Here is a 26,652-nt window from a genome sequence, read left to right on the forward strand (position 1 = left end):
ATTATGGGCTGCAGTTGAATTTGTTTCATTACGAAAGACACCGTCCGAGTACTATCGAGTTATTTATAGAAGTTGTTGGACAATTTTGCTCATTACGCTGGCAAATATATTTGTCATAACAACTGCTTCGATGGGCAGAAACCGCCAAACGTTTTCTAGTTGGTGCATCCTGTCTTCAATCCAAACATGGATGGTTTCCCAGCTGTCAAACAATCCAACTGTCAAGCGTTTCCTCCCGCTTCCCTTCGTTGCTTCTGACAGGCATTTTGTTCTATGTAGGGACACAAGCAAGCCGTCCAAAATGATGGCAAAACAATCCATAAGATAGCGCACGCTTTAGCACGTGCCTGTCGCCGTGCTCAGTAAATTAAACGCATTGGTATCGACTATCTTTACAGTTGGTTGTTTTCCAAACAAGGACTGATATTTTGGAGCCATGTCTCAGTCAGAAGAGCCACACACTACCGGCGGCGCCGAAAGCAACCGCCTGAAAAGGCGCCCTCTCTACTATACGCAACGATTACTATCATCATTCGCTATGGACGGCTTCATACGGCAAGCAAAGCAACTCTGCAGTACCGTTGCGTCGGAACCTTCGAGTGACGATGAACCGCAACCTGGTTCGGATTCGTCCGACGAATCGGACGACTTTGGGAGCAAGTTTGTCCATCGGGCTGCGACACGTTCCAGTGAGTAAACAAAGCTTCAGATATAAATATTGCAATTCAGATATATTACAATTCCCTGTTTGCCGTAGATCGTGAACGGATGTTCGATTTCAGTGCTGTCGGTAGCGAGCGTATGTGGCTGAAGAATTTACTGCTTTCTGAAACGGAAACCGAAAGTGAAGTGTCCGACGATGAATACATTACATGGATGCTCAAAAACCACCTGCTTCAAAAGAAGATCCGCGAAAAGTATAATGACTCGCCTACCGTAAGAATCGATCTTTTCTTGTGCTCCGAGATTCTTTTTCTTAATGTTATCGACACCCATGGCACTGTTTCTTTTGTTTTTCAGAACTCACAGTACGGTTATTATGGAGCGGGATTGCTTTCGGACAGTGACCTCTTTCCTGACCATCGGCGAACGGTGGCCGGTAAACGTAAGTGTAAGCTAGACCATGGAGTAGGCAAAACGAAAAGCATTCGAAAGAGAATGAAAAATCGCAAGAACCGAGACGATCTCGCCCAAAAAGGAGCTTATCCGGTGGACCGTAGGAACTCTGCCACAGCTGATGGTAGTTTGCTCGATGACCGAAAGATGCAGCATCGAGTAGACTCGGAGGGTACTGAGAGACACAATGGTTCTACGGTTGGCAAGCGTGGACGGAAGATGCGCAATAAAACGCCGGAAATGATGAACATAAGGAGGCGCAAGATATGGCAACTGATGGCGAAAAAGGAGCTCGGTAAGGTGCAACGGGCGAAGGCGAACAACCATAAGGACACCGTCACCAACTGCCGAAGGGTGGCAGTCCTGTGCATGCGCGTCTCGCGGCAGAAGGCAATGCAGTCGCAGAAACTGATGAAAGATACCGTTTGGCGGGCAAAACGATTGACTCGGGAGATGCAGGTGTACTGGAAACGATACGATAAAGTCGAGCGAGAAACAAAACGCCGTATGGAGCGCGAGGCAGAGGAACAGCGAAAAATTGACGTAGAAATAGTAGAAGCTAAGCGACAGCAGCGGAAGCTTAATTTCCTCATCACGCAAACTGAACTCTACGCTCATTTCATGTCACGCAAACTAGGCAACGTTTCGGCAGAAGAACAGCTGAAGATTCTTTCGCAGCTCGACGAAGAAAGTAACCCGCGCTTATCGGCCATCGACAACTACGATTGTGAACGCATGAAACAGTTGGCTCAGAAGAACGCTAGTGCAGCGTTTCGAGATGAACGCGCACGTACGCACCAATTCGATATACAGAACACGAAACTCGCCGTATCCTCTAATGTGCTTGAGACAGGCGATAAAAAGAATGTTCAACATGGTGCAGGTGATACGGCCATACCGCAATCCACCATCGTGGAGCAAAATGGAATAGCTGAGCTACCGCAACCGTCCATGTTCCGAGGTCGATTGAAGGGATATCAGCTCAAGGGCATGGCTTGGTTAGCAAACCTCTATAACCAAGGTATCAGCGGCATTCTTGCCGATGAGATGGGACTCGGCAAAACCGTGCAATCTATTGCTTTTCTGTGTCACATCGCAGAACACTACGGTGTATGGGGGCCATTTCTGGTCATTTCACCAGCCTCGACTCTTCACAACTGGCAGCAGGAGATGCAGCGATTCGTGCCCGAATTCAAAGTCGTTCCATACTGGGGCTCTCCGAATGAGCGCAAAATTTTGCGTCAATTCTGGGAGCAGAAGCACTTGCATACGAAAGACGCAAGTTTCCACGTGGTTATTACTAGCTACCAGCTGGTAGTATCCGACTATAAGTACTTCAATCGCATCAAGTGGCAGTACATGGTGCTGGACGAGGCTCAAGCCATCAAGAGCTCGAACTCAATGCGTTGGAAGCTGCTGCTAGGGTTCAACTGCCGGAACCGCCTGCTGCTGAGTGGTACTCCTATTCAGAACAGCATGGCCGAACTGTGGGCCCTGTTGCACTTCATCATGCCTACATTGTTCGACTCGCACGAGGAGTTTAACGAATGGTTCTCGAAAGACATCGAAAGTCACGCGGAAAACAAAACCGGAATAGACGAAAGTAAGCTTCGCTGGCTGTAAGAGGAAAGCAGTTTGGACAGGTTTCGTAAACAGGTCAATTTTCCATTCCATTCACAGAACAAATCTCGCGCCTTCATATGATATTGAAACCGTTCATGCTGCGGCGCATTAAGAAGGATGTCGAGAACGAGCTCTCGGACAAGATTGAAATCATGGTGTACTGTCCACTGACAACGCGACAGAAGCTTTTGTACGTGGCTTTGAAGAAGGAAATTTGCATCGAAGATTTGCTACACCTAACCACCGTTGCGGGTGGCAGTGCCGGCGAGGGACAGTCTATTGATCGTAACTTCACGTCCAATCTGATGAACTTGGTCATGCAGTTCCGCAAGGTGTGCAACCATCCGGAGCTATTCGAGCGACGTGACGTTCGCAGTCCATTCTGCATGAACTGGAGCTATGAACTGGCGATGCGACCCATATTCCATCGGTACCTTTTGCTGGATTGCAGCGTTCCGAGTAAACGCCACTGGATGCACAATCGATGGTACATCTTTAGAGCGTTGCAATCAAAACCTGTATCGTTCGCGAAGAACTCGTCCAATATCCGCAATGTCTCTGGAGCGTTTTACGACGACTGGTGCACTGCGTTCAGCTGTGCGCGGCTTGCTGGCGGACTATCACCGAACGAGGTTGAACAATTGGCACGGCGCAATGAATTCGGATCCATGTAGGTTTTGTTTTGCACGATCTATTCCCTTAAAATAATGGCACATATTTTTTCCGTAGATATCATCTGCTCAAGGAGTATAAACATTGGCTAGAAGTTTTACATTTCCAGTGGGTGTGGAGTGGAAGAAACCGTAGTTGGAACAATGCACGGTACATGCTGATGCAACCTTCAGCCGAAAGGTGGACCTCACAACATTTTCCCTGGACAACGATGAGACAGTTATTATTCACCGTTCCCGGTAATGGATGCCTACCACTCACTCCCATCTACACTTACCGAGACCACGTGCTTCATGCGATGCCAGAAACGCTGGATCATCGAATAATGCGTAGTCGAAAGCAACAACCAGCCGGCCAGCCGGTGCTGTTAATGGCTGAATTTGCCCATTTACCAACACGCATCAAACCGACTGTGTTGATGGACGAGCCCACACCTATGCCTAGATTTCTATGCGGACTTTACGCGAAGGTCATCAGTATATCTGAAAATTGTATAACGCTGCTAAAATCCGTTGACTTCCAATCGTCGTTGAACAATCTGGACAAACATATTGAAACATCCAGAGCGGCATCACGGAAAGAACAGCTTAACCATCATGTGCAAGCGTCGTACCCACCGCACGGATGGTCGAATATTATCATTCCAGACAAACAGACACTGGTGTCGGATGCCGGCAAGCTGGCCGTTCTCGATTCCTTGCTAGGGCGACTCAAAGAGCAAGGCCACCGTGTTCTTATTTATTCGCAAATGACCAAGATGATTGATTTGCTAGAGGTACCTGCTTTAGTGATTACATGCTTATTTTTTGACTTTTTTTTTATTTCTGTCTAATTTTTCCCATTTCGACTGCTTCAGGAATACATGTGGCACCGAAAACATCGTTACATGCGGTTAGATGGATCGAGCAAAATTTCCGCCCGTCGTGATATGGTGGCAGACTTTCAAAATAGGGCCGACATCTTTGTCTTTCTTTTGTCAACCCGCGCTGGCGGTTTGGGCATCAATCTAACGGCGGCGGATACTGTAAGTAATCAATGCGCAGATCATAAAATGCGAGGGACACCTTCACTAACATTGGTTAAAGATAAGCCACAAAGTATTAAATCTGAATCAACTTAAGCACACACGTCTAATAATTCATGTATAATATTAGTGCTCGTGGTTAGGCCATCCACATTGTCATCGGCTCCAGGATCTAACATTGTATTTTGCATAATCCCGTTGTCCGTAGGTGATATTTTACGATTCCGACTGGAATCCAACCGTCGATCAGCAAGCAATGGATCGTGCTCATCGCCTCGGCCAAACTAAGCAGGTCACCGTGTACCGACTTATCTGTAAAGGCACTATCGAGGAGCGAATATTGCAAAGGGCGCGCGAGAAAAGCGAAGTAAGATTTCCTCGGCGGTCCATTATGGAATTCCTGTTTATTTACCTTTCTTTATCTTTCCAATAACAGATACAACGTATGGTGATTAATGGTGACAATTTTAAGCCAGACACTCTTAAACCAAAAGAAGTCGTGTCACTTCTGCTCGATGACGAAGAAATTGAACTAAAGTGTAGGCAAAACATATCACTCTCTTCTAAAACCGATAATGTAACATAATTCTGTGATAAATTGCATTACAGATCGGTTAAAAACGGAGGAACGTCGAATAATGGAGGACTCTTCTATTAAAAGCGCGAAAGATCGCGAACGAAAACTGAAACAAACCCCGTTAGGATCGTACGGCAAGGACAGTAAACTCAGCAACAAATTCTCGGACGATAGAAGACGGGGGCTGGAACCAACAATGGCAGATGGTACTACCATGGGCAATGCAAGCATTGGCGAGTTCGCGGCACCAAGTCCGGCTCCGAGCGAACGCTCGAGTCTGAGCGAAAACACTAGGCCATATGATGCGTTGGACGATTCCAGCAACGAAGGTAACGTTGGTATTACATATTGCCCAAAGCAGTAACAGTTGCCTCTTGGAACGAGATGAATCGTACCGACTAAATGGGATGTAACAAGCGAGTATTCCTTTCGTTGACTAGGTACCACCATGTCATTCGATAGCGTGCGTGATCGTGGCATTAAAGCTCGCCAGGTGGTGCGTGGCAGTAGCAAACGGGGTCGTCCGCGTGGCTCTCGGAGGGGTGCCGTTGGCGGTATCGGTTCATGCAGAGCTACAGTGGTGGAACAGCCATCATCAGAATTAGGTATTTAGTTTTATTCATTGTTATTTGAGCATCTGTTAGCATCATATATTGTATTTACAGACCCGGCGAATCCTACCGTGCCATCAACGTCAACGTCGTTGCCAGCTACAAGTAGTGTGACGTCACAACTAAGGCGTGGACCGGGCCGACCACGACTAAAGGCAAAAGGTCCAAGTCATCAAGGCAACCGCTTTCACGCACGCCAAACGATTCGAATACGTAAACCGATCGGTCCACTAATGGTGCCGTTAGGTGCCCAGTCGACACCATCATCCTTACCATTGAATCCGATACACCCAAAAGTGGTTCCTGCATCGTCAAGGCATTCGTCTAACACGGCAGATTTTGAAAAACACGTTAATCCTGCCAAGTACCTGACAGCATCCACTGCCGCACAACCTTCAACAAATGTAACATCTGGTGTTAGTCAGGATGACGTAGCATCGTCCACTTGAACAAACGCTGCAACCGAACTTCTCAAGAGATGCAAGAAGTGATAGAACGTAAAACTGCTGCCGTAAGGTGTTTGTTCCGTTGATCGTGGTATTGTGTTGTTGAAACAAATGAAAAAGCAAGTCAAATGTTGCGGTTTGGTAGCACATTTCTTTTATAGCACTCAAATAAATTGTAAATTAATTTAAAAAAATTACTGTACCTGTCGATTTAAACTTCCTAGTTCTGTTGTTCATTCATCATTACCTTGTTTTTACACCAAGTAAATGATTTCAGGATAAAAAAAATTATTTCGGTTTGCAACCCATCTTTGAAAGGGTTAGACCATGTCAACTTTTGTACCTAAAACTGACGTTTTGCGGGGATTATTATTTTTCTGCTACCTCTCGAAAAGAACTGCTTCGGAATCCCACGCCATTCAAAATGACGATTTTGGCTTAACAAAGAAAGAACATCGGAGGACTACAAAAAACGGACTTTTTGGTGAGACGGGAGAAAGGTGTGATGCATCACAAGATCCTAAAACCTGATGAAAACGTTAATTCAGATCGCTACTGGCAACAAATGATCAATTTGCACCATGCATTGATCGAAAAACGACCACAACACAGTTTCTAGTATTCCGAATGGAGACGCCTGGTGGGGCATAATGGCCAAAAAAACTTGGCGTCTCCATGCCCCTCCATGCAAAACTGTTTCAGAATACTATCAAATCACTTGCGTGGAAGCTGCTATCCCCCCGCTGTATTCACCAAACTTGGCTCTTTCCGAATATCATTCTTTTTCATCGATGGGACACGTATTGACTGAGCAGCACTTCGTTTTTTTACGAGGAAGTCGATATTGGATATGTAGTTAGTTTACTTCAAAAGTCGAAGAATTCTTTCGTCTGGCAGTCCGTGATTTAGCAGAGACATAGGAGAAATATCTGGCTAGCGATGGCACATACTTTGAATAAAATAGAAATTTGCGTAAATTTTTTTAACATCCCGTAAAGTCCCGAAACCCGTAAAGTCGGAAATTTGACTAGGGGAGCAGGAGCGACTGGTATGTAGCACCAATGATTTGCATGCAATATTGCACACAACATTTGGTTTCCAAAACTTGCACGCAATATTGTATGTAATGTTTGCATAGAACATTACATGCAAGATTTTCTTTCCAAAACTTGTACACAATGTTGCGTGCGATGATCCCGACCAACGGTCAAACAATATTTTTGGCAATTTTTTTTTTCAATGCGGGGCGGGAAACCCTCATAGGCACCGTTAGGAGTGCGAGAGCTCCTAGCTGGTAGTGTGGTATTTCCGGTCTCTAAGGATTCCGGACCTATTCACTAAAATCCTCCCTACCAATGCCTTGAGCCCCCTTCGGATCACCTGCTCGGTATTACCTTCGAAGGGGAGGCTGGACAAGTTTGTCCCACTCGTGCCCCCACGACTTGGCAAGGCTACTCATACGAAGTTTGCTGTCGTGGCTTCCTCCTTTGCTCCTCCTGCCACTCTGAGCAACCCTCCTGAGAAGCTGCGCCTTGCCTCCGTGCGAATACCCGGATCGCCGCGCCTGGCATAGCATTCGCTGTCTTCCCTAATAAGGGTTGTGATAGGCATAATAGATGCTATCACGCCGACTGCTGCTGTGAAGATTGTGCGGAAAGCGCACGTAACTCTGATGGCAGCTAGTCGGTGCACCCTGTCAAGGACCTCGCAGTTCTTACCCAGTTTCAATGCATTAACCCATAACCCCTCTGATCTCTTCCTGCGGTGGCCACACCCTGTTCGCCAAACCGATCCACCTTACCAATCCGCCGTTTTCGGGTATCCACGCGACGAACTCGTCCTCGATCACCTCCGTTGCGCCCTTCATCAGCTTTGGCGAATAGTCTCGGGTGGTCCTTTCGGATGCAGTCGACCGGGAGGCTGTCGGCGATGGCAAACGGGGACCTTGCCCCACATGATGTCCACCTTGAAGAGGACGCGGACGATCGCGCTCAGCAGCACCGGAGTCGTTTTCGGCGTTTTCAGTTCACCGCATGCAAAGCGCGTCAGCAGGCGGTCGATTCCGGTGTAGATCCGTGAGGGTAGATCCGCTCTAGCTCCTCTCCCACCTGTTAGGAAGGAAGTGCGGAAGGACAGTGAGTGACAAACCCACTGAGGGGTTTTCTACTTACGATGAGCAGCGCGGGAAACACCTCCCAGACGACGTGTATCGAGGGCCACGTTCCGACGATACTGCGGATCCGCTGGAGGCCCAGCTTCCAGTTGAACACGCCGGATGGCTTCAGTCGGCAGCGGATGTACTGGCCGCACAGGCACTTGCCCTGCATGATGATGTCCTGCGAGGTGACCGCCGCGTTGACCGCCGTGAGCGTTTTACATCCGTTACGCTTTACACAATTTATACGCAATGATCTGTTTGGTTCCGTTACATCTCTACACTCCACTTTGTCGCCATATCAGCCAGATCGAGCCTTTCCGTGACGCACACCCAAGACATTTTGAGCACAGTTCCTAATACATGGTTAAGAGCACTCCCAACGTCCATCTCGTTTCCGAAACTCCGTACTGAAGCGAGTAGTTTAGTACTTCCAATCACCTTGGAAGAGGCGGAGATTCTGTGCGATCGATGAGAAATGGAACCATTGTCATTACTTATATCGTGTGAACTATGAGTGCCGCTGCATTGGCGGAGCACCGTCTCTCTACCGACTTTAGCGTTGAAGTCCCTCCGAATATGTTTTAGGTCATATTTGGGGCATTTTGCAAGTTGTTTGTACAAGATGCCATGGAAAGAGACCTGATCGTGTTAAGTTCGACGCCTAGGAAACCTCGATCAGGGTCTCACTAGCCCTAAATTTAGCTATATTAACCATCCGCCAAAGGGTTTGGGAAGCCCATACATCCAAGGTTGGATATTCGAAAAATATTTATGTTGCTGGTCTGTACGGCTTGGGCGTGTCTAGGAGGAGTAGGAGAAGCGAGCCTTTCATATCTTTAGAAAGGCCCTGGTTCCTCCCCCATCACAGAGCATTTAAGTTTCCTTAGTAAAAAACCATTATGTTACAGACGATGGGTCAAACCAATGACAATCAAATGAAATTTAGAAAAATCCCATTTTCAAAAGACCAACGTTTTTCTTGTCATTAACGGCTTAAGTAACCATTGTTGTTCTACTGAAACGCAACTTTGCGATTTGAATTGTGGTATAGTATTTAATTATTTAACGTAAGTTTAATTTTTCAACCTAAGAACTTAATCTATTAAGGTTGTCATTGACAAAGAATCTGACGATGGTTGCCAAATCAAAAAGTTACTACTATCTTGCCAGTTTCAATCACAGCTAAAGAAGTCTTCGGCACCATTTTTTCCGAGAAAGCGTCAACATCTAGGCTAGGCAACATCTAAACATTTTTGCGGGATGCTTGCGCTTCTTGTTGAAGTCAATGAAGGTAAACCATTGAGAAGTCAAGAGGCTTACATCTTAAATTTTCCGGTATTGCATAGTAACTGATAACTACCAATTTTTAGTGATTACATTACAGTAATTTGTCCCATGGTCGATGGATTTATTGCTCAGCGTCTGATTCGGAACGGACGATGTGAAACGCAGATCTTTGTAACGCGAAAGATCAATTAGAAAGTATGTTCTGCCCAATGGGAACTTTGAAATTAAACAACAGAAATTTATTGAACGGACTACACTCCGAAGAATAGGATTACTACACAAAACCAAAGCCCAAAAATGGATGAGTTTTGTTATGTTATTTTGTTTGTTCACGTTCATTGTTTGTTTATTTATGTGCTCCCACTCTAGCGCTGATAAGAAAGCTGCAGGCTGGGGAAAAAGGATCCGAAAGCTCTGGCCACTAGCACACACGCACACAGCGAACGGCCGTTTGGCTGAAACGCAAGAGACAAAACGGCACCAACGGGAAAGAGATGGGAACAAAAAGCTCCACACTACACAGAGCATGGGCTATACCGCTGTGTGCGATATCAGTGGCAGTGATAAGAAAATGCATTGCCGAATCGTCGTCAATCGAACAAGGCCGCCTGCCGAAGACGGACAGTCGGGCGGAAGGACGATTCAGAAATTTGAGCTCCTGGTGGTGGCTATAAGCTTATTCCTGATAGTGTTACTAGCATACTAGAATGGCTGCAAACAATGGGGCCATTGTTTTTTGGCCAATTGCCGAATCGACGGCCAAAAACTCTACAACGGTCTAGAGTTAGTGAGTGTCGATGATGATCCTGCAATCCAGGAAGTACGGTGCTTGTGTGGAAAATTCGTGCCACATTGGTGTGTGGAGTGACCTCTTATCAGCGCTGTCCATCGCCAGCAAGTAGTGTGATAATTCGGTGTTCCGCAATGCCAAGCATGCTTTCCGCAACGATGAGTGCTAGTTATGCGCATCAATTGTGTATCTAGTGACTGTTTTGGCACATTTCAGTGCAATTACTCAATCCCGCAGCAGGACCTCCGCCGAAAAGATTACTGCTGGAGCGGCTCCAGAAGTATTGCTGCTTGGTGCGAAGGTGGTAGAACGGTAATGCGTACGCTGCTGCAAGTGCCAATTGTGGTGCGTGTATACGTATATACTTTTTATCAGTAGCAAAAAGCTTTCTGCCGCGAACTGAACGGCAGCGACCACCGAACCAAGACCCGAAACGACGGTTTCCGAGCGCCGAACCGATGCCGAGTTCAACGCCGTACAGCGAAGAGATCTTCTGCACATGCGCCGCTCCAAGATTCGAAGGTTTTCGGCTGGTACATATCAATGTTGAAATTCAAATCCAAAACTGCCCGTGGAAGGGTTGTCCTTTAGGCGATATGTTATCAATTCTTTTGCTCACCTCTGACGCTTTACGAAAAAAAGGACAATGCTCGTGCACGTATCGGGTACTTGTTCGGGCACATAAAAGTACACCGGCCAAAGATTACTCTATTCTAACAGCTTGTAACCGAGCAATGGAATGGGATGTTTTACGCCGAATCTGATTATGCTTCTCGTGTATTTGCCTTGCAGTCGCGTAATCCATAATGTAGCGATTGCGTTGAAGAGGTTCAGGACAGCAGAAACAGATCACTTTCGAGAGTGCAATTTCCCGATGTGCGAACCACAACACCGAAACACCTCCGAAAGGATGTGATAAGAAAGCCGACATCACGTATGCTTATCGTCAACACATGCGCACGGTAGCAAGATGGACGCATATTTTATCAAACAATGTGAGTACATAGGTGTGTGCCAGCGTTACGCAAAAGTCCTTTCGCGCCCCACTATCACGGGGAGCGGAGCACAAACAATAAAACTGAGAGCTTTAGCAATGGAAGAGAGTGATAAGAAGCCTGCTTCGCACTTTCTCGCTAGTATTGTCGCCTTTCATGTCTGTTTTCCGAAGGGGAGCGCGTATTTTAGGTTTAATGTTTACCATCTGCGTATGGCTAGCTCCAACCCCTTGATGGAGATTTTTGACTGCAATAATCCTCATCGCATAAACAATATGCGAAGAATGACTATTAACAATAGTTTTCGATGTCGATTTTGCTGCATCACGTACGATCACAAACTGTGCCGATTAGAAAGCCGATGTTTTCTAGCTGGGACCATCTGCTATCGGGTGGTAAAGGGACAGTTCATTTTCGTTTTCATTTCGTTTCTACTAAGTTCTACTTGTTTATTGTATAATTTGTTAAATTCACTTATTATCTGCACAGAAGGCACGAAGCGATAATTTATGTCGGCAATCATGCTATCATAAATCCTACAGTCTGTCCAAATGCAGGCAATAGGAAGTTTGTTAATAATAACCACACAAATTTTAATACTTTCTGCTTGCCTACACACCCTTTCGATCACCGTAGATTACATTAGAAATCCCTAAGCATCAAGACACCAGTTGGGTATAACGAGACGCAAAATGACCAACACGTTGTGCATCGTTGGCACGCTTTTGGTTGTTTGTTTTATCGAGGTGATCGTGTCTCATGAAGTATACGATCATTTTGAGCACAGCCTGCACGGAGGCCATAGCGGACAACATCACCAACAGCACCATCAGTACAACAGCAACAGCCGCAACTGTCGGATGAACGGCTATTGTGGCCGACAGGTTAAGTTTTACGCCAAAAAGCATCACTCCCGAAGAAACGGTGTCGGTGGGCACCATTTTCGATCGCACACGATTGGACTCAAACACAAGCGTCACTACGGAAGCCAACACCAAAGGAACGCTTCCGCAACAGCAGTCGCCACAAACCAGCCGGCATGGTCCAACGGGCAGATCGACGTCCAGCAGCAGCGGTACCCGCCGGAGCACCAATACGCCCAACTAATGATGCAGGACGATGATGAGCAGCATCACGGAGTAGGGACCACTTCCGCCATGAAGCAGCCGAAGCATGGCATTGCGGTGTGGCCTGTGAAGCGGGAAGCCATCGTGGAAGGCGATCTAATACTCGGCGGTCTGATGATGGTGCACTCCCGGGAAGATTCCGTCACGTGTGGGCCTATCATGCCACAAGGGGGCATCCAAGCGCTGGAAACAATGCTCTATACGCTGGACAAAATTAACGAGCAGGGTTTGCTGCCGAACGTTACGATCGGGGCACACATTCTCGATGACTGCGACAAGGACACTTACGGTCTGGAGATGGCGGTCGACTTTATCAAGGGTTCCATTAGCAATATCGATGACATCAATGATTACGATAACTGTAGCAAAAGTCACAAGAAGAAAATTATATCCGGTGTGGTTGGCGCTGCATCGTCCGTCACCTCTATACAGGTAGCCAATTTGCTGCGATTATTTAAAATACCTCAGGTAAGAGAGCCTTGCTTTGAGTCATGTAAAACGATTCCCAGAAACCCTTACGTGTTGTTCCGCAGGTTTCCTTTTTCTCGACTAGTCCAGAGCTGAGCAACAAGCAGAGATTCGAATATTTTTCACGCACCATACCTTCCGATCACTATCAAGTTAAGGCCATAGTAGATATTGTTCAGAAGTTGGGCTGGAGCTATATTTCCATTATTTATGAAGAGAGTAATTATGGTATTAAGGTAGATGCTTCGAAATGACTGTTGAGCCAATGGATAAAGCTAACTTTTCGTTTCTCCACCAACAGGCATTTGAAGAGCTGGATGATCTTCTAGCTAAACATAGTATCTGCATAGCAGTAAAAGAGAAACTCGTTAAAGATTCAGGTGTTGCTGATACGATAGCCTACGATAATATAGTACTGAAGCTGTTAACTAAACCACGTGCTAAAGGTAACCGAAGCAACATTCAGTTCGCCTCCCAGTTCCAGCGTGGTTCACACTTGCGCACTTTCTTCCGCAGGTGTTATTATATTTGGATCTGACCAAGAGGTGGCCGAAGTGATGAAGGCAGTCCGTCGTCAAAACGTTACAGGGGTTTTTTCTTGGATAGGTTCGGATGGGTGGAGCGCACGAAATCTGGTATCGGACGGTAATGAGGCGGAGGTGGAGGGAACACTGTCCGTTCAACCACAGGCAAATCCTGTGATTGGATTTGAAGAGTACTTTCTCAACCTTACCGCGGCCAACAATAAGCGTAACCCGTGGTTCGTAGGTATGTGCTAGTTAATGGATCTCGATCGATCGTTCAGTTGAACAGTTTTGTTACTACCCTCTGCTCGCTACCATTTTCAGAATTTTGGGAACATAATTTCCAGTGTAAATACCCTCACTCTCCTTACACTCCGTACAATAAAAACTATAAAACCTTCTGCTCTACGACGGAGAGAATTTCCAAAGGGAATCTCGATTTCGAGGATCAGTTACAGTTCGTTAGCGACGCAGTCATGGCATTTGGCTACGCTTTCAAGTAAGCTGGTTGAGCAACGGATGTTTAGATAAAGTTTGGTTACGCTCGAATAATTTGTAAACCGTTAACGATTTAGAAACATGCACACCGAGCTATGCGGTGGTAAACCGGGACTTTGCGATTCCATGAATCCAACCAAGGGATCGGAGCTGTTGAAGTACTTGCGGAAGGCCGATTTTATCGGGCTCAGTGGAGATCGGTTCAATTTCGACGGGAACGGTGATGGCCCTGCGCGGTACAATATTATCCACTTCAAGCAAGTTGCTCCGGAACGGTACAAGTGGATAAAAGTTGGCGAATATTACCAGGGTGAATTGCGCTTAAATATGCAGGGTAAGCCGGAAAGAAGTGCCAGAGCAACAATAGTGCAAGATTTGTAAACAATACTTTGCCCGAACAGATATACAATTTAGAACTAAGGATACACTACCGCCGGAATCAGTGTGCAGCAGGCCCTGCGAACGAGGACAGGCCAAGAAGTACGTGGAAGGCGAAGGTTGCTGTTGGCACTGCTTTAACTGTACGCAGTATCAGGTATGGGGTACTGCTTGCTCGTACTAATTTGACGCTGGTATCACACAAGAATTACGTTTGTGCTCAGATTCGAAGTCCGAACGACGAAACGCACTGTGTTAATTGCCCTAGAGGAACGTTGCCGGATATCTACCACGAAGAGTGTCAACAAATACCGGAATCGTATCTCCGGCCGGAATCGATCTACGCCATTGGGGCCATGACGTTCAGTTCATTCGGAATACTGATAACATTCTTTGTGATTGGTGTTTTCTTCAAGTGAGCATTTTTTCTCCTTTAATAGTACACCGTAAGTAGGTTGGGAAAAGCGTTACAATTACTATTGTTTTCAGGCACAACGACACACCGATCGTTAGAGCCTCGGGGCGAGAGCTGAGCTACGTACTGCTCAGCGGCATATTACTGTGCTACGGAGTAACTTATACGCTCGTAATTAAGCCGAACGATATCGTCTGTGGAGTGCAAAGGTTGTTAAAGGCGCGATTTTAATCTCTAGTGCCGATACTCTTTTGTGATTCTCCACTCGCAATGTTTACATTTTACAGATTTTGGTCAGGATTTTCCTTCACTGTGGTCTATGGGTCGCTGCTTACGAAAACTAATCGCATCGCACGCATCTTTAACGCCAGCACTAAGTCAGCGAAACGTCCTTCCTTTATCAGCCCACACTCCCAGCTTGTTATCTGCGGTATACTGGTTTCTTTTCAGGTAGTTTTCTAGTGAACTTTTTCTTTTATACAGAAAAATGGAAATGGCACATAACGGTCACTTGTTCAATCCAGATTCTCATCAACGCTGTGTGGATGATAGTATCGCCCGCACATGCGATGCATTACTATCCCACCAGAGAGGACAACCTGCTGGTTTGCAATTCCTACACAGACGCCTCGTACATGATAGCGTTCTTTTACCCAATCTTTCTAATCGTAATTTGCACCGTATACGCCGTACTGACGCGAAAAACTCCCGAAGCATTCAACGAGTCCAAGTATATCGGTACGAATCGATTGAATCGATTTTTCATATTGATGAAGTTAACGCTTCTGCTTCTCGAATCCTTACCAGGTTTCACGATGTACACAACTTGTGTTATTTGGTTAGCATTTATTCCACTATACTTCGGTACGTCGAACAACGTTCAGCTGAGAATATTTTCCATGTCCGTGACTATAAGTTTGTCGGCCACGGTGACGCTTGTGTGCTTGTTTTCGCCAAAGGTACGTACATTAGACTAACAAATAATCACTGCTCAACAACCATGGCTAATGAGTGCTTTACAAACACTTTCTTTCAGTTGTACATTATCTTGATTCGTCCAGAACGAAACATACGACAAAGTATGATGCCCATTCGGTACAGCACAATAAACAAAACGACCGGGTCGGCGCAATCGTCGGTTATGGCGGCGGTGATAGTAACGGCGGCAACGTGTAACGAAAACGAGAAGATCAAGAGTGTCTCGAACGAAAATATTCCAGCGTCCTACTGATGCAAGCCTGTGGGGGCACCGAGACAGAAGGCAAAACGAAAGGCTTGCCTTACTTCTTGCTAAGCCTCCTGTTCTCAGTGCATGTCCCTGCTAATGTAGCGAATCAAATGCAAGAGGTTTTACCATTCGTTTATCGAATCTTTTTCGATCTACTGCGATCGACAGTAGTTCCAAATGTAAGCGCGTGTTCCTTCATCATCAAATTCTACCTCACGCGAGTTCGACAGAAACTTTGGGCACTCACTTCGTACAAAACCCCTTCGAGTGGAATTCCCTCGATCCTTCAAAGATAGCATTATATAGCTATCCGAACACTTTTACAGGGGTCGATGCATGTTACATCGATAAATGGCCGTTTTCTCGAAATCGCTGTTGCCCGCTATTCATTGTGCATCATTTGCGCTTATGCCCCTGTACGAAGCAAGTATTCAAAATTTTGTTAACGACACGCATAAGATGCTTTTTGAGTTTTAAACACATCGAGTACAATTCGAGTGTCGTTGACGCCCTTTACATTCTGCGAAGTAGACGGCATTGCGGCGAAAGGAAATGTCCAAGTCCAAAGTTAAATAAAGTAACGAATAATTTTTCAATGGTTAGTTTTTTAATACTAGCGAAAACTTAGAAATTTTAAAATTTCTCCTGCTAGGTCCATGGTGATCTTGTAGGTCACACTGAAGGGAAAGGCGAATGTTTACGAAACTGATACTATGAGAAATAAAGTCAACATGTATATGATATCCGTTCCAACCATTGTGCATATATTTTATTCGTATGCCGCCAATTAGTTTGGTTTAAAAGCATTCATGTTTCGAATTAATTTCAAAATTGTGTCGCACATTCGTTACAACTGTGCAAACCACACTGTCTAACCATCTTAAGCACTCTTTGGATAGCCTGGGATCAAAATAATTCACACAAAAAATTGAAGGTACTTGATGGATCAATAAATAGCACGTTAACAACTGCGACCCGGATAATTTAATTTAAAAATTATCTTTGTACCCCCGTTGTAACCGAAACCTTAATAAAAAGAGCCCACGCCAGGATTGATGATCAGCTGCTATGGGTTTAAATATCTACTATGTACTATCTGCTATGAGCTGCTCATTGGCTAGTAATCTACTTACTATGAAAGCTGTTGGTTTTTTGTCAATTTCGGACTCATTTGAATCCCCGACCAGTTAGAAACGGCTATCTTTTACCATAAGGAGAAACAAAATCGGATCAGTGTGGTATTTTAACTCACCGCTGATCTCTCAGAAGAAACGAATCAAGCCCACCGCTGTTTTTCTATACCAATCTTGACGAAATGTGACAGCGTCGGCGTTTAGCTGTCACGTAACACGTGCCGCTTGACAGTTTTCCGATGTTTTTACAAAGTGTGCGGTGTGCGAAAACCGAGTGCCTTATTCCTAAAGGATAATTCTTTCTATTATTGTGCAACTATTACATTAAACAATATGAAAAACAGACCATTGAAGCACAAAGGAGCTAATGCATTCCATTTTAAATCATTTCGTGACCGCATTAAAGACATTGATGTACGCCAGAGTGCGCTATATCGGGTTGAAACAGACCACGATCTGCCGGATCGCGAGGATGGCACATTCTTCCATGCAGCACTGCGAAAGTGGTCTCTGCTCAATTTAACAAACGAGTATGTAGCGTACCAGCGGCAGTTCAAAGATTCAATTACACTTCCCTTGTTGCTGTTCAACAAAGATGCTATCCTGACGCATCTGCTCACCTGTCTGGAGGAAGCTACCGATGCGGCTTTGGAGCCTCTGTTGGAATTGGTGGTGGCACTAGCAAAAGATTTGCGGAATGAGTTCCATTTTCACTTTGCGCGTGTTTTCGACGTCCTTATGCAGTTTCTTCACTCGCCAAGCGCGGATCGCGTGGAATGGACGCTGCTGTGTTTGGCACACCTGTTCAAAGTCCTACGAAGTTTCTTACGGAATGACTTTATTGCTACGTTTCACCGATTATCACCGTTGCTGGATGAATCGAGCAACCCTTTGCACGTCGTCGATTTTGCTACAGAGTGCCTGGGATACTTGGCGCGTGATCTCAAAGATAAACGGGTGCTTTTGAATCAGCTGTTGAAATGGCAAATGCAGGACGAAGGATACACAGTAGCATGTGGAAGGTTGCTATTCGAATTGTTGCACGGTGTGCAGGATCAGTTCCATACCATGGCGAAGAGAACGATGCAGCAGTATTTTGTCACCCTTCAAGAACTGGACCAGAATGAAGCGGATCATTTGCAGGACATACTGACGCAAACCATCACCGACATCGTAGAACGTATTCAACCTGGCGATATATCGATTTTTTGGGACACAATGCGGAGCACGATAGATGGCTGCCTTGATACATTGCAGAACGCAAAAGATTCCGAAGCTCGTGTCGTAGAGTACTTAACGCGTCTCCTGCAACTGAGCGGCATCGTATTGGAGCACAAAGAAGGGCGACTTCTAGGAGATGGTGTTTCGGCCACCGTGTCGCAATTAATCCGAATGCTCACCATACAGACAGTGGCTGCTCCGAGCAGTGAGTTTAATGATACGATCGTCAATCAGATAATCGTATTGTTACGATCAAAATACATTCATTTAACGCAGCTGGAAGTGAGCCGTTTGGTTATGAACGTGCTGATGCTCGAGCAGCGGCCACTATACGAAAGGTTCATAGCGTCCACTGTTCACTGCTCCATGTTTGAAGCGCTTATATGGCCGAATTTCGTGAAAGTGCTTGAATTAGAAATGGATGACGCTAGGCTGCATTTTCTGGCCAATCTGCTGCTACTAAAGGTACCCCTGTGTGGCAACGGGGAGCAACTGTCGGAGTGGAAATCGTTTCCAGTGAATGTAAAACCGAATGGCCAGTTCGCGCGTTATCTGCAAACATTACTGTCCACCGAAAGCCTGGATTCAGCAAACACACTTAGTAATTTCGAACTGCGTTTGAGTTTAATGATAGTGGTACCGCATCTTAAAAATGTCGGTGGCTTATTGAATGTTTCCAGCATATTAGAAAAATTTGTTCACCGAGCGACGAACGAGATCAAAGACGACCGTGCCTCTTCGAAAACTTCTAAACTAGTACATCTTATTGCCGTGACGGTGGAAACAATCGTACATTTGCAAGAGATAGAAGGCCATGCATGCTTGGATCTCGCGGGAAGATTGCTGTCCATCATAACCGTATGCAATTGTCTATTGCTTAACAGTGTGCACCTGCTCGTGCAGTTCATTATGGACCGATGGAAGAACATCGCTACGTACAAATGGTTTTTAAAGCTGCACTCATCTCTACACCCCCTGTTGTCATCGTATGATTGTAGGGTGAGAAAAATGGTCAGTGGAATATTTGTAAAATTCGTTCACCTTCCCCAGTTGACGGCAGGAATTGGTCCCCTCTATGCAACGATTGCTCAGATTGAATGTATTGAGCCCCTCATACACACCTACCGCGAACAATTGCTGCTTTTCCAGGATCTTGCCTACGAGAGCAACCTGTACAAACAATCATTGACCGTACCGCAGAGCGAATGGACAGAAACCGTGCTACGGTACATGATGGCAGTATTCGCCATCAATTTTAAGCTGCTGTGGGAACCAGCAGCCACAATCATAAAGGATTACGCGGATAATATGACGAAATCGGACGAAACATTGTTTTGGAAGGTGTTTGAATCCATGCTAACAATAGCCGAAGCAAAGCGGCCTCACGAGGCACATCATGAAACCTCAGACATGGAGAAAGACGAGGAAGATGACGATGAAATATTACACCAAGTGAAGAACTCTTTCGGCAAACACCCAAACATCGATTATCACCACGTCCACATTCAGCTTCTAACGACGTTACGACGATGCACGATATTCTGTCGCTCGAAAGGAAGTTTGATCCTGGAGCGTTTTCACACGTTTCTTGGTTCGGCAGAACAGAGTAGTGCCATCTCTGACCTATCTGCGGAAATCGCCAGCGGCGAAAAGTTGGAAAGCGAAATTAAGCGCAAGAGCAGCAAAGGAGCAGGGAAACACACGCAGCAGGTGTTGCTGTGTTATCTTAATATATGCAGTGATCTGGATAGAAAATCGCTCGGGAAAAAAGCAGGCTGCTTGTACGCTACTTACGAGACACTCGCTAGCAGTCGGAACGAAGACATTCAGAAGGCGGCTCTGACAGGGATATTCTCTTTCGGCAATGCCGACCTGGCTCCGTACAAGGATTTTTTTTTGCGCTTGACAAACGATAAATTGCTTAAAAATGCTCTACTCTCTGCCTTCGTGGCAGAGAACGACGAGAAAAGTGCGGAGTTCGTACCTGCGTTACAGACAACCATTGCAGAGGAGCATCGACCAGCGGTAGTAAAATTACTATTGAAGGTATTAGATGGAAAAATCATGCAAAACCTGGGTAGTACAAGCGATGCGGGAGCGCATAAAGCAACAATCGTGAACTTTATTGGGCGTCTACGTGTTACAGAGTTAGAAATTCTGCTTACCCGTTGGTTTGAACCCTATTTGCTTCTGCTTCAGCAGAACCCGATCGAAACGGTGGCCTGTGTAATGATGGAGATAGAGAATGGGTCAACGAAGATTCCTTCACTGCCGCCTTACAAAATGAACACGGCGCTTAATATGTTAACAACTTTACAGACGGAAGTGGCTCCACTACAGGCTGCAAGCTTTGTTACACGTGTAATGCATTTAAAAATCGTCTTTGACGCTGTTCTTGTGCAAATGAATCATGCATTGTACAAAAAGTATAAATCAAGTGCATTGCGCGCGCTTGTAGATATTTTCGATCAATACGACGAGGGCTACTGCTGGGCAGAGGAAGAAATCGAAGCTATCATGCAAGTACACGTCTGGCCCCAAATTGAAAACCTACCCAGCGATAGCATTCACTCACCAACGCCTCTTTTGAAACTACTGCTCACCTGGAGCCGAAGTGACCAATTGTACGTGCTACTCAAACGACAGCGCTGCCAAGATTCACCGAAGGTGTCCTTTAAGACACCACTAGACGCAATGATCGCGCTTCTCAAGGGGCAGCAAACGAGCAGTGGAGTGTGTCAGGAAATTTTTGCTGCCCTTGCAGCCATGCTAGAGTGCGAACCATCCACTTCTGCGGTAGATGTGAACCATCCAGCAACTCGTCGGAGCACCATACTGATACCCTACGTCACGGAATTAATGCAATACATACGAAATTCATTGAAACACAAGAAAACCATATCAACCACCTTTTTGGTAATCCTAAATCGGTTGGCCGAATTGGGTTTGATCGGAGGCGATCGGAAAGATGAGGCTTCCGCCGAAGACGATCGGGATTCGCTGCTCAATTTGATTTTGCCGATATTGATTAGAAAAGTTACGAAAGAGAGTATCGTGAACGAGGAACAACACCATGAAGAAAGCAAAAACGTTCGTCTACTGCATACCATCATTTTGCGCCTGTTGAAAAAGGCGAAGGAACCGGAACGCTTCATCAAACAATTAGCAACGCTATTGTTAAAAGTGAATGACTTGGGTATGTAACATGAGTGTTGATTCCAATTTTAAACAATCAACCATAGTCATATATTTGTTTTGACATATTATTTTTCAGAATCAAGAAAAGTTTTGATTGAAATGTATGAAGATCTTTCTGTCACGTCATCGGCAGAATGGCAGCTAGTGGCTGATCTAGTGCGTACTCTCAACGCTATGGACAAGCGTTGGATTGGCCAACCGGACCATTCCACCCGCACCAGTGGCTTCCGTCTGATCGATGATTTGCTTCCGGAACAGATTACAGGAAACGTGGCCATTGTATTCCTATCTCAGGCAATGCACATGCTGCAATTCGAAAAGGATTTCTCTACCCGTCAACACGCGTTCGATTATGTGTGCAAAGTTATCGTTCACATGGCAGAACCCGAAAGCTGTGGTGTAAGCCTGGCAGATATGTGCTACTGCATCGACAAGATAGTACTAGTTGGCATCATGAACGGACTAAAGCTTAAACGGGACACCGAGCGGCGGAACGAGTCGATTCAACTGCTTGGGGAACTAGCTCGCCGGATCGGAAGGGCATCCGTCCCGGCATTCCGAGTGTTTGCCGACCTGTGGCACTTCACTGGCCAAGCACCGGGAGTTGGAAAGGAGCTTGATTTTTTCGACAACGTTACGCACCTGCAGACACACCAGCATCGTAAAGCACTCAAACGGTTTGCCAAAAAACTGCTCACTATGGTTGATGCTGATGACAGTTGTGTGCTGACCCCGCGTACAGCGGTACAGTTTCTCTTGCCAATCGTTTCTTACTATGTCTGCAACGATGACTTTCGAAAGCAAACGAATTTGGTGGAAGAAGCTGGCAATTCAATTATAAATATCTGTCGAACTTTACCGTGGCGCAACTACCAAGCCGTGTTGCAGCATTACCTGACGAGGCTTAAGTACTCGTGGGAATATCAAAAGCAATTGCTCAGAATCGTTATTGGTATAATGGATGCATTTCATTTTGATCTGTCAGCAGCAGCACAAGAGAACATGGAGCAATGTCAACCACATCACCTGAATGCCTTGACGAACAGAAAGCTAGCGCTCTGCAGCCCCAATGACGAATCTGTTCAAACTGATGCGGACACAGAGATTGTAGCAGATCCAGACTCAATCGCCGAGGGAAACGAGGAGAGCGAATCCGAACTCATCGAAAATTTGGATCAAGCTGAAGAACAAAAATCGAATGATATGTCGAAAATAGCAAAAGAGATTGTTGCTGACATAACACGGACAATCATACCCAAACTTCTGTCGTCGTTTAACTATGCCACAGAATCATCAAAATCTCAAGGTGGAGACAAAAAGGTACGATTCGCTAAGCAGAAGGAAGAAATGCTTAAATTACCGATTGCGATAGCAATTGTAAAGCTATTTATGAAACTACCTCGTAAGCAGATAGAGATTAATCTGCCAAAGTTAGTCATAAAGGTCATCACTTTCATGAAGTCCCGTTTGAAGACGGTTCGTGCGAATGCTCGCAATATTTTGGCACACATAACAGTGGAGTTGGGTCCAGCGTACTTGAGCTTCGTATTACAAAATCTGCTAGCAATGTTAACGCGGGGCTTTCAACGGCACGTACTAACATTCACCGTGCATACGATCATCGAACGAGCTCAGAAACACCTCGCTGATGAGCATGTTTTGGCAGACATACTGCAAACAGTGCTGCAGATCTGCACTGAAGATATTTTCGGTCAGCTGATTGGAATCATCAATGGTACAACGGTTGCGGGTGGCTCACTGAAGATTGCTTCTGCACCCGAGACGAAATCCGATCGAAAACCCTACCAAACCCTTTTTTTGCTTGGCCAACATGCTCGTGAGCAGATGCTCACCGACTTGTTCACTCCATTCTGCGGAGTACTGACCAAGTATCGCACGCATCATACGGTGAAGAAGGTCCAGGACGCTTTCCGTCGCCTAGCGGAAGGAATCGTAGCAAATGAAACAATTGATCCGGAATCATTGCTTCTCTTTATTTACGGTATGATGTCGGGAAAAATTTTTGATCAATGTACGGCTCCTGTTGAAAACACTACTGATCAGCATAAGGAAGATTCCGCGAACGCTGTAAGGCGAAAAATTCTTCTTGGAGATGTTCCGAAACCTGGCGCAATATTTTTGATTCCTGCGGAACCAAAACGATACGGCATGGCGTCTGCTGCAACTGGGCTGGACTATAATCACGTACGAAAAGAAAATGATCCCGTGTTTTTGGAGTGTGGGTTAGAGATATTGGCAAATTTCACAAAAGGCAAGTACATCGAAGCTCGGAACGATTGCGATCGTGAGGCATGTTTTAAACTACGGCTCAACCCGATCGTGCCACTGCTGGTGGAATCACTCGACAGCAAGCACTCGAAAATCATCTGCCTTGCACTTAACTGCTTGAGTGCGCTGTGGGCCAGTCGGATAACATTGGAGTGTCTGGAGCATCGCGAAACAATGGATGCGATCGTGAAGTCGATTTTCAGTATCCTACACCGCTACAACACAGTAGCGCTCGATGTTAACGAATCAAACTTCTCCATGGTACGGGCCAGTTTTAAAGCGATCGTGGCCTTATTCAAATTCTGCAAGCGATCGTACCAACTGTCTACGGAACAACTGCAGCTGCTGGTGCTGTACATCGAGCAGGACATTTCAGTTGGTGGAGGGCGTCAATCGATGGCGTTTGTGTTGCTTCGTTCAATCATCGCTCGAAGGCTGAATTTTTCTGAGCTCAATCAATTGATGGAAAAACTATTCGCAATATGCATACTCTCTGAAAGCGTTAGTGAAAGGTAAGTACAGTTTGAGGCCACTTTTAAGCCATCTTTGGGAAAGTTTAAAACGCATTTTTAAATTTTGAATTTTTAATTTTTTACATAGTTCACATACTTTAACATACTAGATTAAAGATATGTTTTCATATAGAACAATAACACATGGTAGCCATTCGTGAAGTCGATCACTGTTGTAGGTTGGTTGATGTTTGTTTGAAATTCATAAATATTATGATTTTTTGTAAAAAAACTAAAATTGAAATTAAGGCATAAAAATAACTGGACACAATTTTCCATTTCTCGCAGGTCTGAATGTCGACAAATTATAGTGGAATACATTATGAATTATCCTATGGGTAAAAAAGTACAACAGCATCTGCTCTACTTCACCGATCAGCTACAGTATGAAGTACCCAGTGGTCGCCAGTCGGCAGCCCAGTTGCTGAAAGAATTGTTCCAAAAGCTGCCCAAGGTATATTCCGATTATTGAACATAATGCCAATATATCTATTGCAGTCAAATTTTTATGTTTGCCAGATAGAAACTAATTCGACATCACTGACTAACTTGATAATCTAATTTATCTGTTAATGTTTTTGTTTTTAACTAAATCCAGGAAGTAGTGGAAAAAAACAGCGAAGCCTTATTCTTTGCTCTGGGGGTGCGTTTAGCTAACGAAGATACCAGCGAGATTCGGGCGCTTGTTGCCGATTGTATCGAAACATTACTGAAACGGCTGGTTACAAAGCGAAAAGCTAATATCATGATGGTCGTACAGGAAATGCTCATTGATCGGTTGCTAAAGCATCGCGAGCTCGGAGCGCAACTACTATTGCGGATAATGCATAGCGAACCAACACCACTCTTTATCAGCAGCTGGCTCGACAACGTGCTACCCTCGCTGCTCCTAAATCTAGTACCTCAAACAAATGTTCCCACGGGTACCGATAATACTGCGGGAAAGTTCGTTAAGCCAATCGTCGCCCTCGTTACAACCCTACTTAACGCCGACCCATCAGGCGATCATCTCATCATACAGACACTGCATGTGTTCGAGGGATTATTTCGGTTACATCCGACATTGCTAACTGACGAGCAGTACAACGACACGGTAGACTCGTTAGCGTACACTCTACAAATGCTGCTGGCTAGTGGCCACCAATGGGTGCGGCTTGGTGCGTTGCGTCTACTGTATGCCATCATTAACACTCTTGATTTCGATGCAATTCATAAAAAGCTTCGAAAAGATAGCGCTCGGAATCTTATCGACGAAGAGTCCAACGGTTCGTCGGAAACGGCTTCCACTCCCGGCAAACAGTTTCTCTACTATGCACCTTTGCGGGATTGCAAGTCTTTAACGCTAGACCTGTGCGCTCAGCTAACACCAGACGCGGCCATGGTGAACGAGCTGGATGATGAGGCTGCCGGGCTCGTCACTCAGATTCTCTTCCTGCTGGCAAACATTTTGCGTGTCGTGCCACTCAACGGATCAAAGAATAAAATTAACCTGTACTGGCTTGTACGACGAGTACGCTATGTGATACAGAGCGAAATCGTAAAAAATGCGAACGTCTACACACTGGTGAGTACTTCGCACAAATAAGCGCTGTGAAGCCAAACGAGAACTAGGTTTATAAATTTTCCTCTTATGTTTTTACCATTCTTTTCACTTTTCAGCGTAAACATGCCATGCATTGGATGTCGTCAGTAGTGCTCATTCTTGACGACGACACTCTCAAGCAACTGGCTCCGGCACTACTAATTCCTGCCGTTCGTGAGTTGTCGGATCTTCAAAACACGACCGTCACTGCATCCAATCCGGATGGTGCCTCCAGATCGGGTATCGGTAAGATCGCCACAAAGCTATGCAAAGAAATCAGTAATCGGCTGGGTACGATCACATACGACAAGATTCGGACCGCTCTTGAACAATCACTAGTCCGCAAGCGTACGGACCGAAGAGTAAAGCTTGCCCAGGATAAGATAAACTGCCCGATGATTGCCGCGCGTCGCAAGGACAACAAAAAGATACGAACACAAAATGCCAAAAAAAGAAAACTACAAACACAAAACGACCTTGGTGATTCCTTGAACAAGGATTATTCTGCAAACCGTTCCGATATCAGCAAAAAACGTCAGAGACAACGTAACTCGGCCAACACCTCTAAACGGCGCAGAACTATGGAGTCAATGTTTAAAAGTAATTAACCTACGTTGTGATCCCAGCATTTAAGGTACGCAAAAGTGTAGTGGGAATGTTCATTTTGCAATAGATTCCTTTCAAGATTGTAATGGTCGAAATCGTAAAGAAATTTCATAATAAAAAAATTGACACTGTATAGTGAAATGTGTTACATAAAAGATACGTACCTTTATTAAT

The 26,652-nt window shown here is 45.4% G+C and overlaps 3 protein-coding genes and 1 pseudogene across 3 annotated transcripts; 3 read left to right on the top strand and 1 right to left on the bottom strand.

Moving 5' to 3' along the window:
- Positions 1 to 436: 436 nt before the first annotated feature.
- Positions 437 to 6,219, top strand: LOC131215327 (chromatin-remodeling ATPase INO80). Its single transcript, XM_058209717.1, has 12 exons — positions 437 to 689; positions 758 to 936; positions 1,021 to 1,921; positions 1,991 to 2,719; positions 2,797 to 3,409; positions 3,469 to 4,186; positions 4,268 to 4,435; positions 4,644 to 4,802; positions 4,872 to 4,974; positions 5,045 to 5,341; positions 5,453 to 5,617; positions 5,678 to 6,219. Exons 1-12 carry the CDS (start codon positions 437 to 439, stop codon positions 6,070 to 6,072), a joined length of 4,680 nt encoding a protein of 1,559 aa, XP_058065700.1. The 3' UTR covers positions 6,073 to 6,219.
- A 1,582-nt stretch (positions 6,220 to 7,801) lies between these two features.
- On the bottom strand, positions 7,802 to 8,566 carry LOC131215328 (bcl-2-related ovarian killer protein homolog A-like; annotated as a pseudogene).
- Positions 8,567 to 11,991: 3,425 nt separating this feature from the next.
- Positions 11,992 to 16,104, top strand: LOC131215329 (metabotropic glutamate receptor 2-like). The gene is made up of 13 exons (XM_058209718.1): positions 11,992 to 12,894; positions 12,960 to 13,130; positions 13,196 to 13,340; positions 13,411 to 13,662; positions 13,743 to 13,917; positions 13,994 to 14,250; positions 14,318 to 14,451; positions 14,519 to 14,709; positions 14,784 to 14,918; positions 14,997 to 15,159; positions 15,234 to 15,447; positions 15,517 to 15,668; positions 15,746 to 16,104. Exons 1-13 carry the CDS (start codon positions 11,992 to 11,994, stop codon positions 15,938 to 15,940), a joined length of 3,087 nt encoding a protein of 1,028 aa, XP_058065701.1. The 3' UTR covers positions 15,941 to 16,104.
- A 1,299-nt stretch (positions 16,105 to 17,403) lies between these two features.
- Positions 17,404 to 26,577, top strand: LOC131213808 (small subunit processome component 20 homolog). Its single transcript, XM_058207947.1, has 5 exons — positions 17,404 to 21,487; positions 21,566 to 24,290; positions 24,579 to 24,744; positions 24,889 to 25,854; positions 25,950 to 26,577. The coding sequence occupies exons 1-5, from the start codon at positions 17,404 to 17,406 to the stop codon at positions 26,478 to 26,480; spliced, it is 8,472 nt and encodes a 2,823-aa protein (XP_058063930.1). The 3' UTR covers positions 26,481 to 26,577.
- The last annotated feature ends 75 nt before the right edge of the window (positions 26,578 to 26,652 follow it).

Source organism: Anopheles bellator, chromosome 1 (assembly GCF_943735745.2).
Source record: "Anopheles bellator chromosome 1, idAnoBellAS_SP24_06.2, whole genome shotgun sequence".
In the NCBI taxonomy this organism is placed as follows: Eukaryota; Metazoa; Arthropoda; class Insecta; order Diptera; family Culicidae; genus Anopheles; species Anopheles bellator.

Coding starts and splice junctions, on each gene's coding strand:
- LOC131215327 (XM_058209717.1), top strand. CDS start 437: ATGTCTCAGTCAGAAGAGCCACACACTACCGGCGGCGCCGAAAGCAAC. Junction 4,975..5,044: donor CGAAGAAATTGAACTAAAGT/GTAGGCAAAACA, acceptor ATTGCATTACAG/ATCGGTTAAAAACGGAGGAA. Junction 5,342..5,452: donor GGACGATTCCAGCAACGAAG/GTAACGTTGGTA, acceptor TTCGTTGACTAG/GTACCACCATGTCATTCGAT.
- LOC131215329 (XM_058209718.1), top strand. CDS start 11,992: ATGACCAACACGTTGTGCATCGTTGGCACGCTTTTGGTTGTTTGTTTT. Junction 14,919..14,996: donor ATCGTCTGTGGAGTGCAAAG/GTTGTTAAAGGC, acceptor TACATTTTACAG/ATTTTGGTCAGGATTTTCCT. Junction 15,160..15,233: donor GTATACTGGTTTCTTTTCAG/GTAGTTTTCTAG, acceptor TGTTCAATCCAG/ATTCTCATCAACGCTGTGTG.
- LOC131213808 (XM_058207947.1), top strand. CDS start 17,404: ATGAAAAACAGACCATTGAAGCACAAAGGAGCTAATGCATTCCATTTT. Junction 21,488..21,565: donor GTTAAAAGTGAATGACTTGG/GTATGTAACATG, acceptor ATTATTTTTCAG/AATCAAGAAAAGTTTTGATT. Junction 24,291..24,578: donor TCTGAAAGCGTTAGTGAAAG/GTAAGTACAGTT, acceptor CATTTCTCGCAG/GTCTGAATGTCGACAAATTA.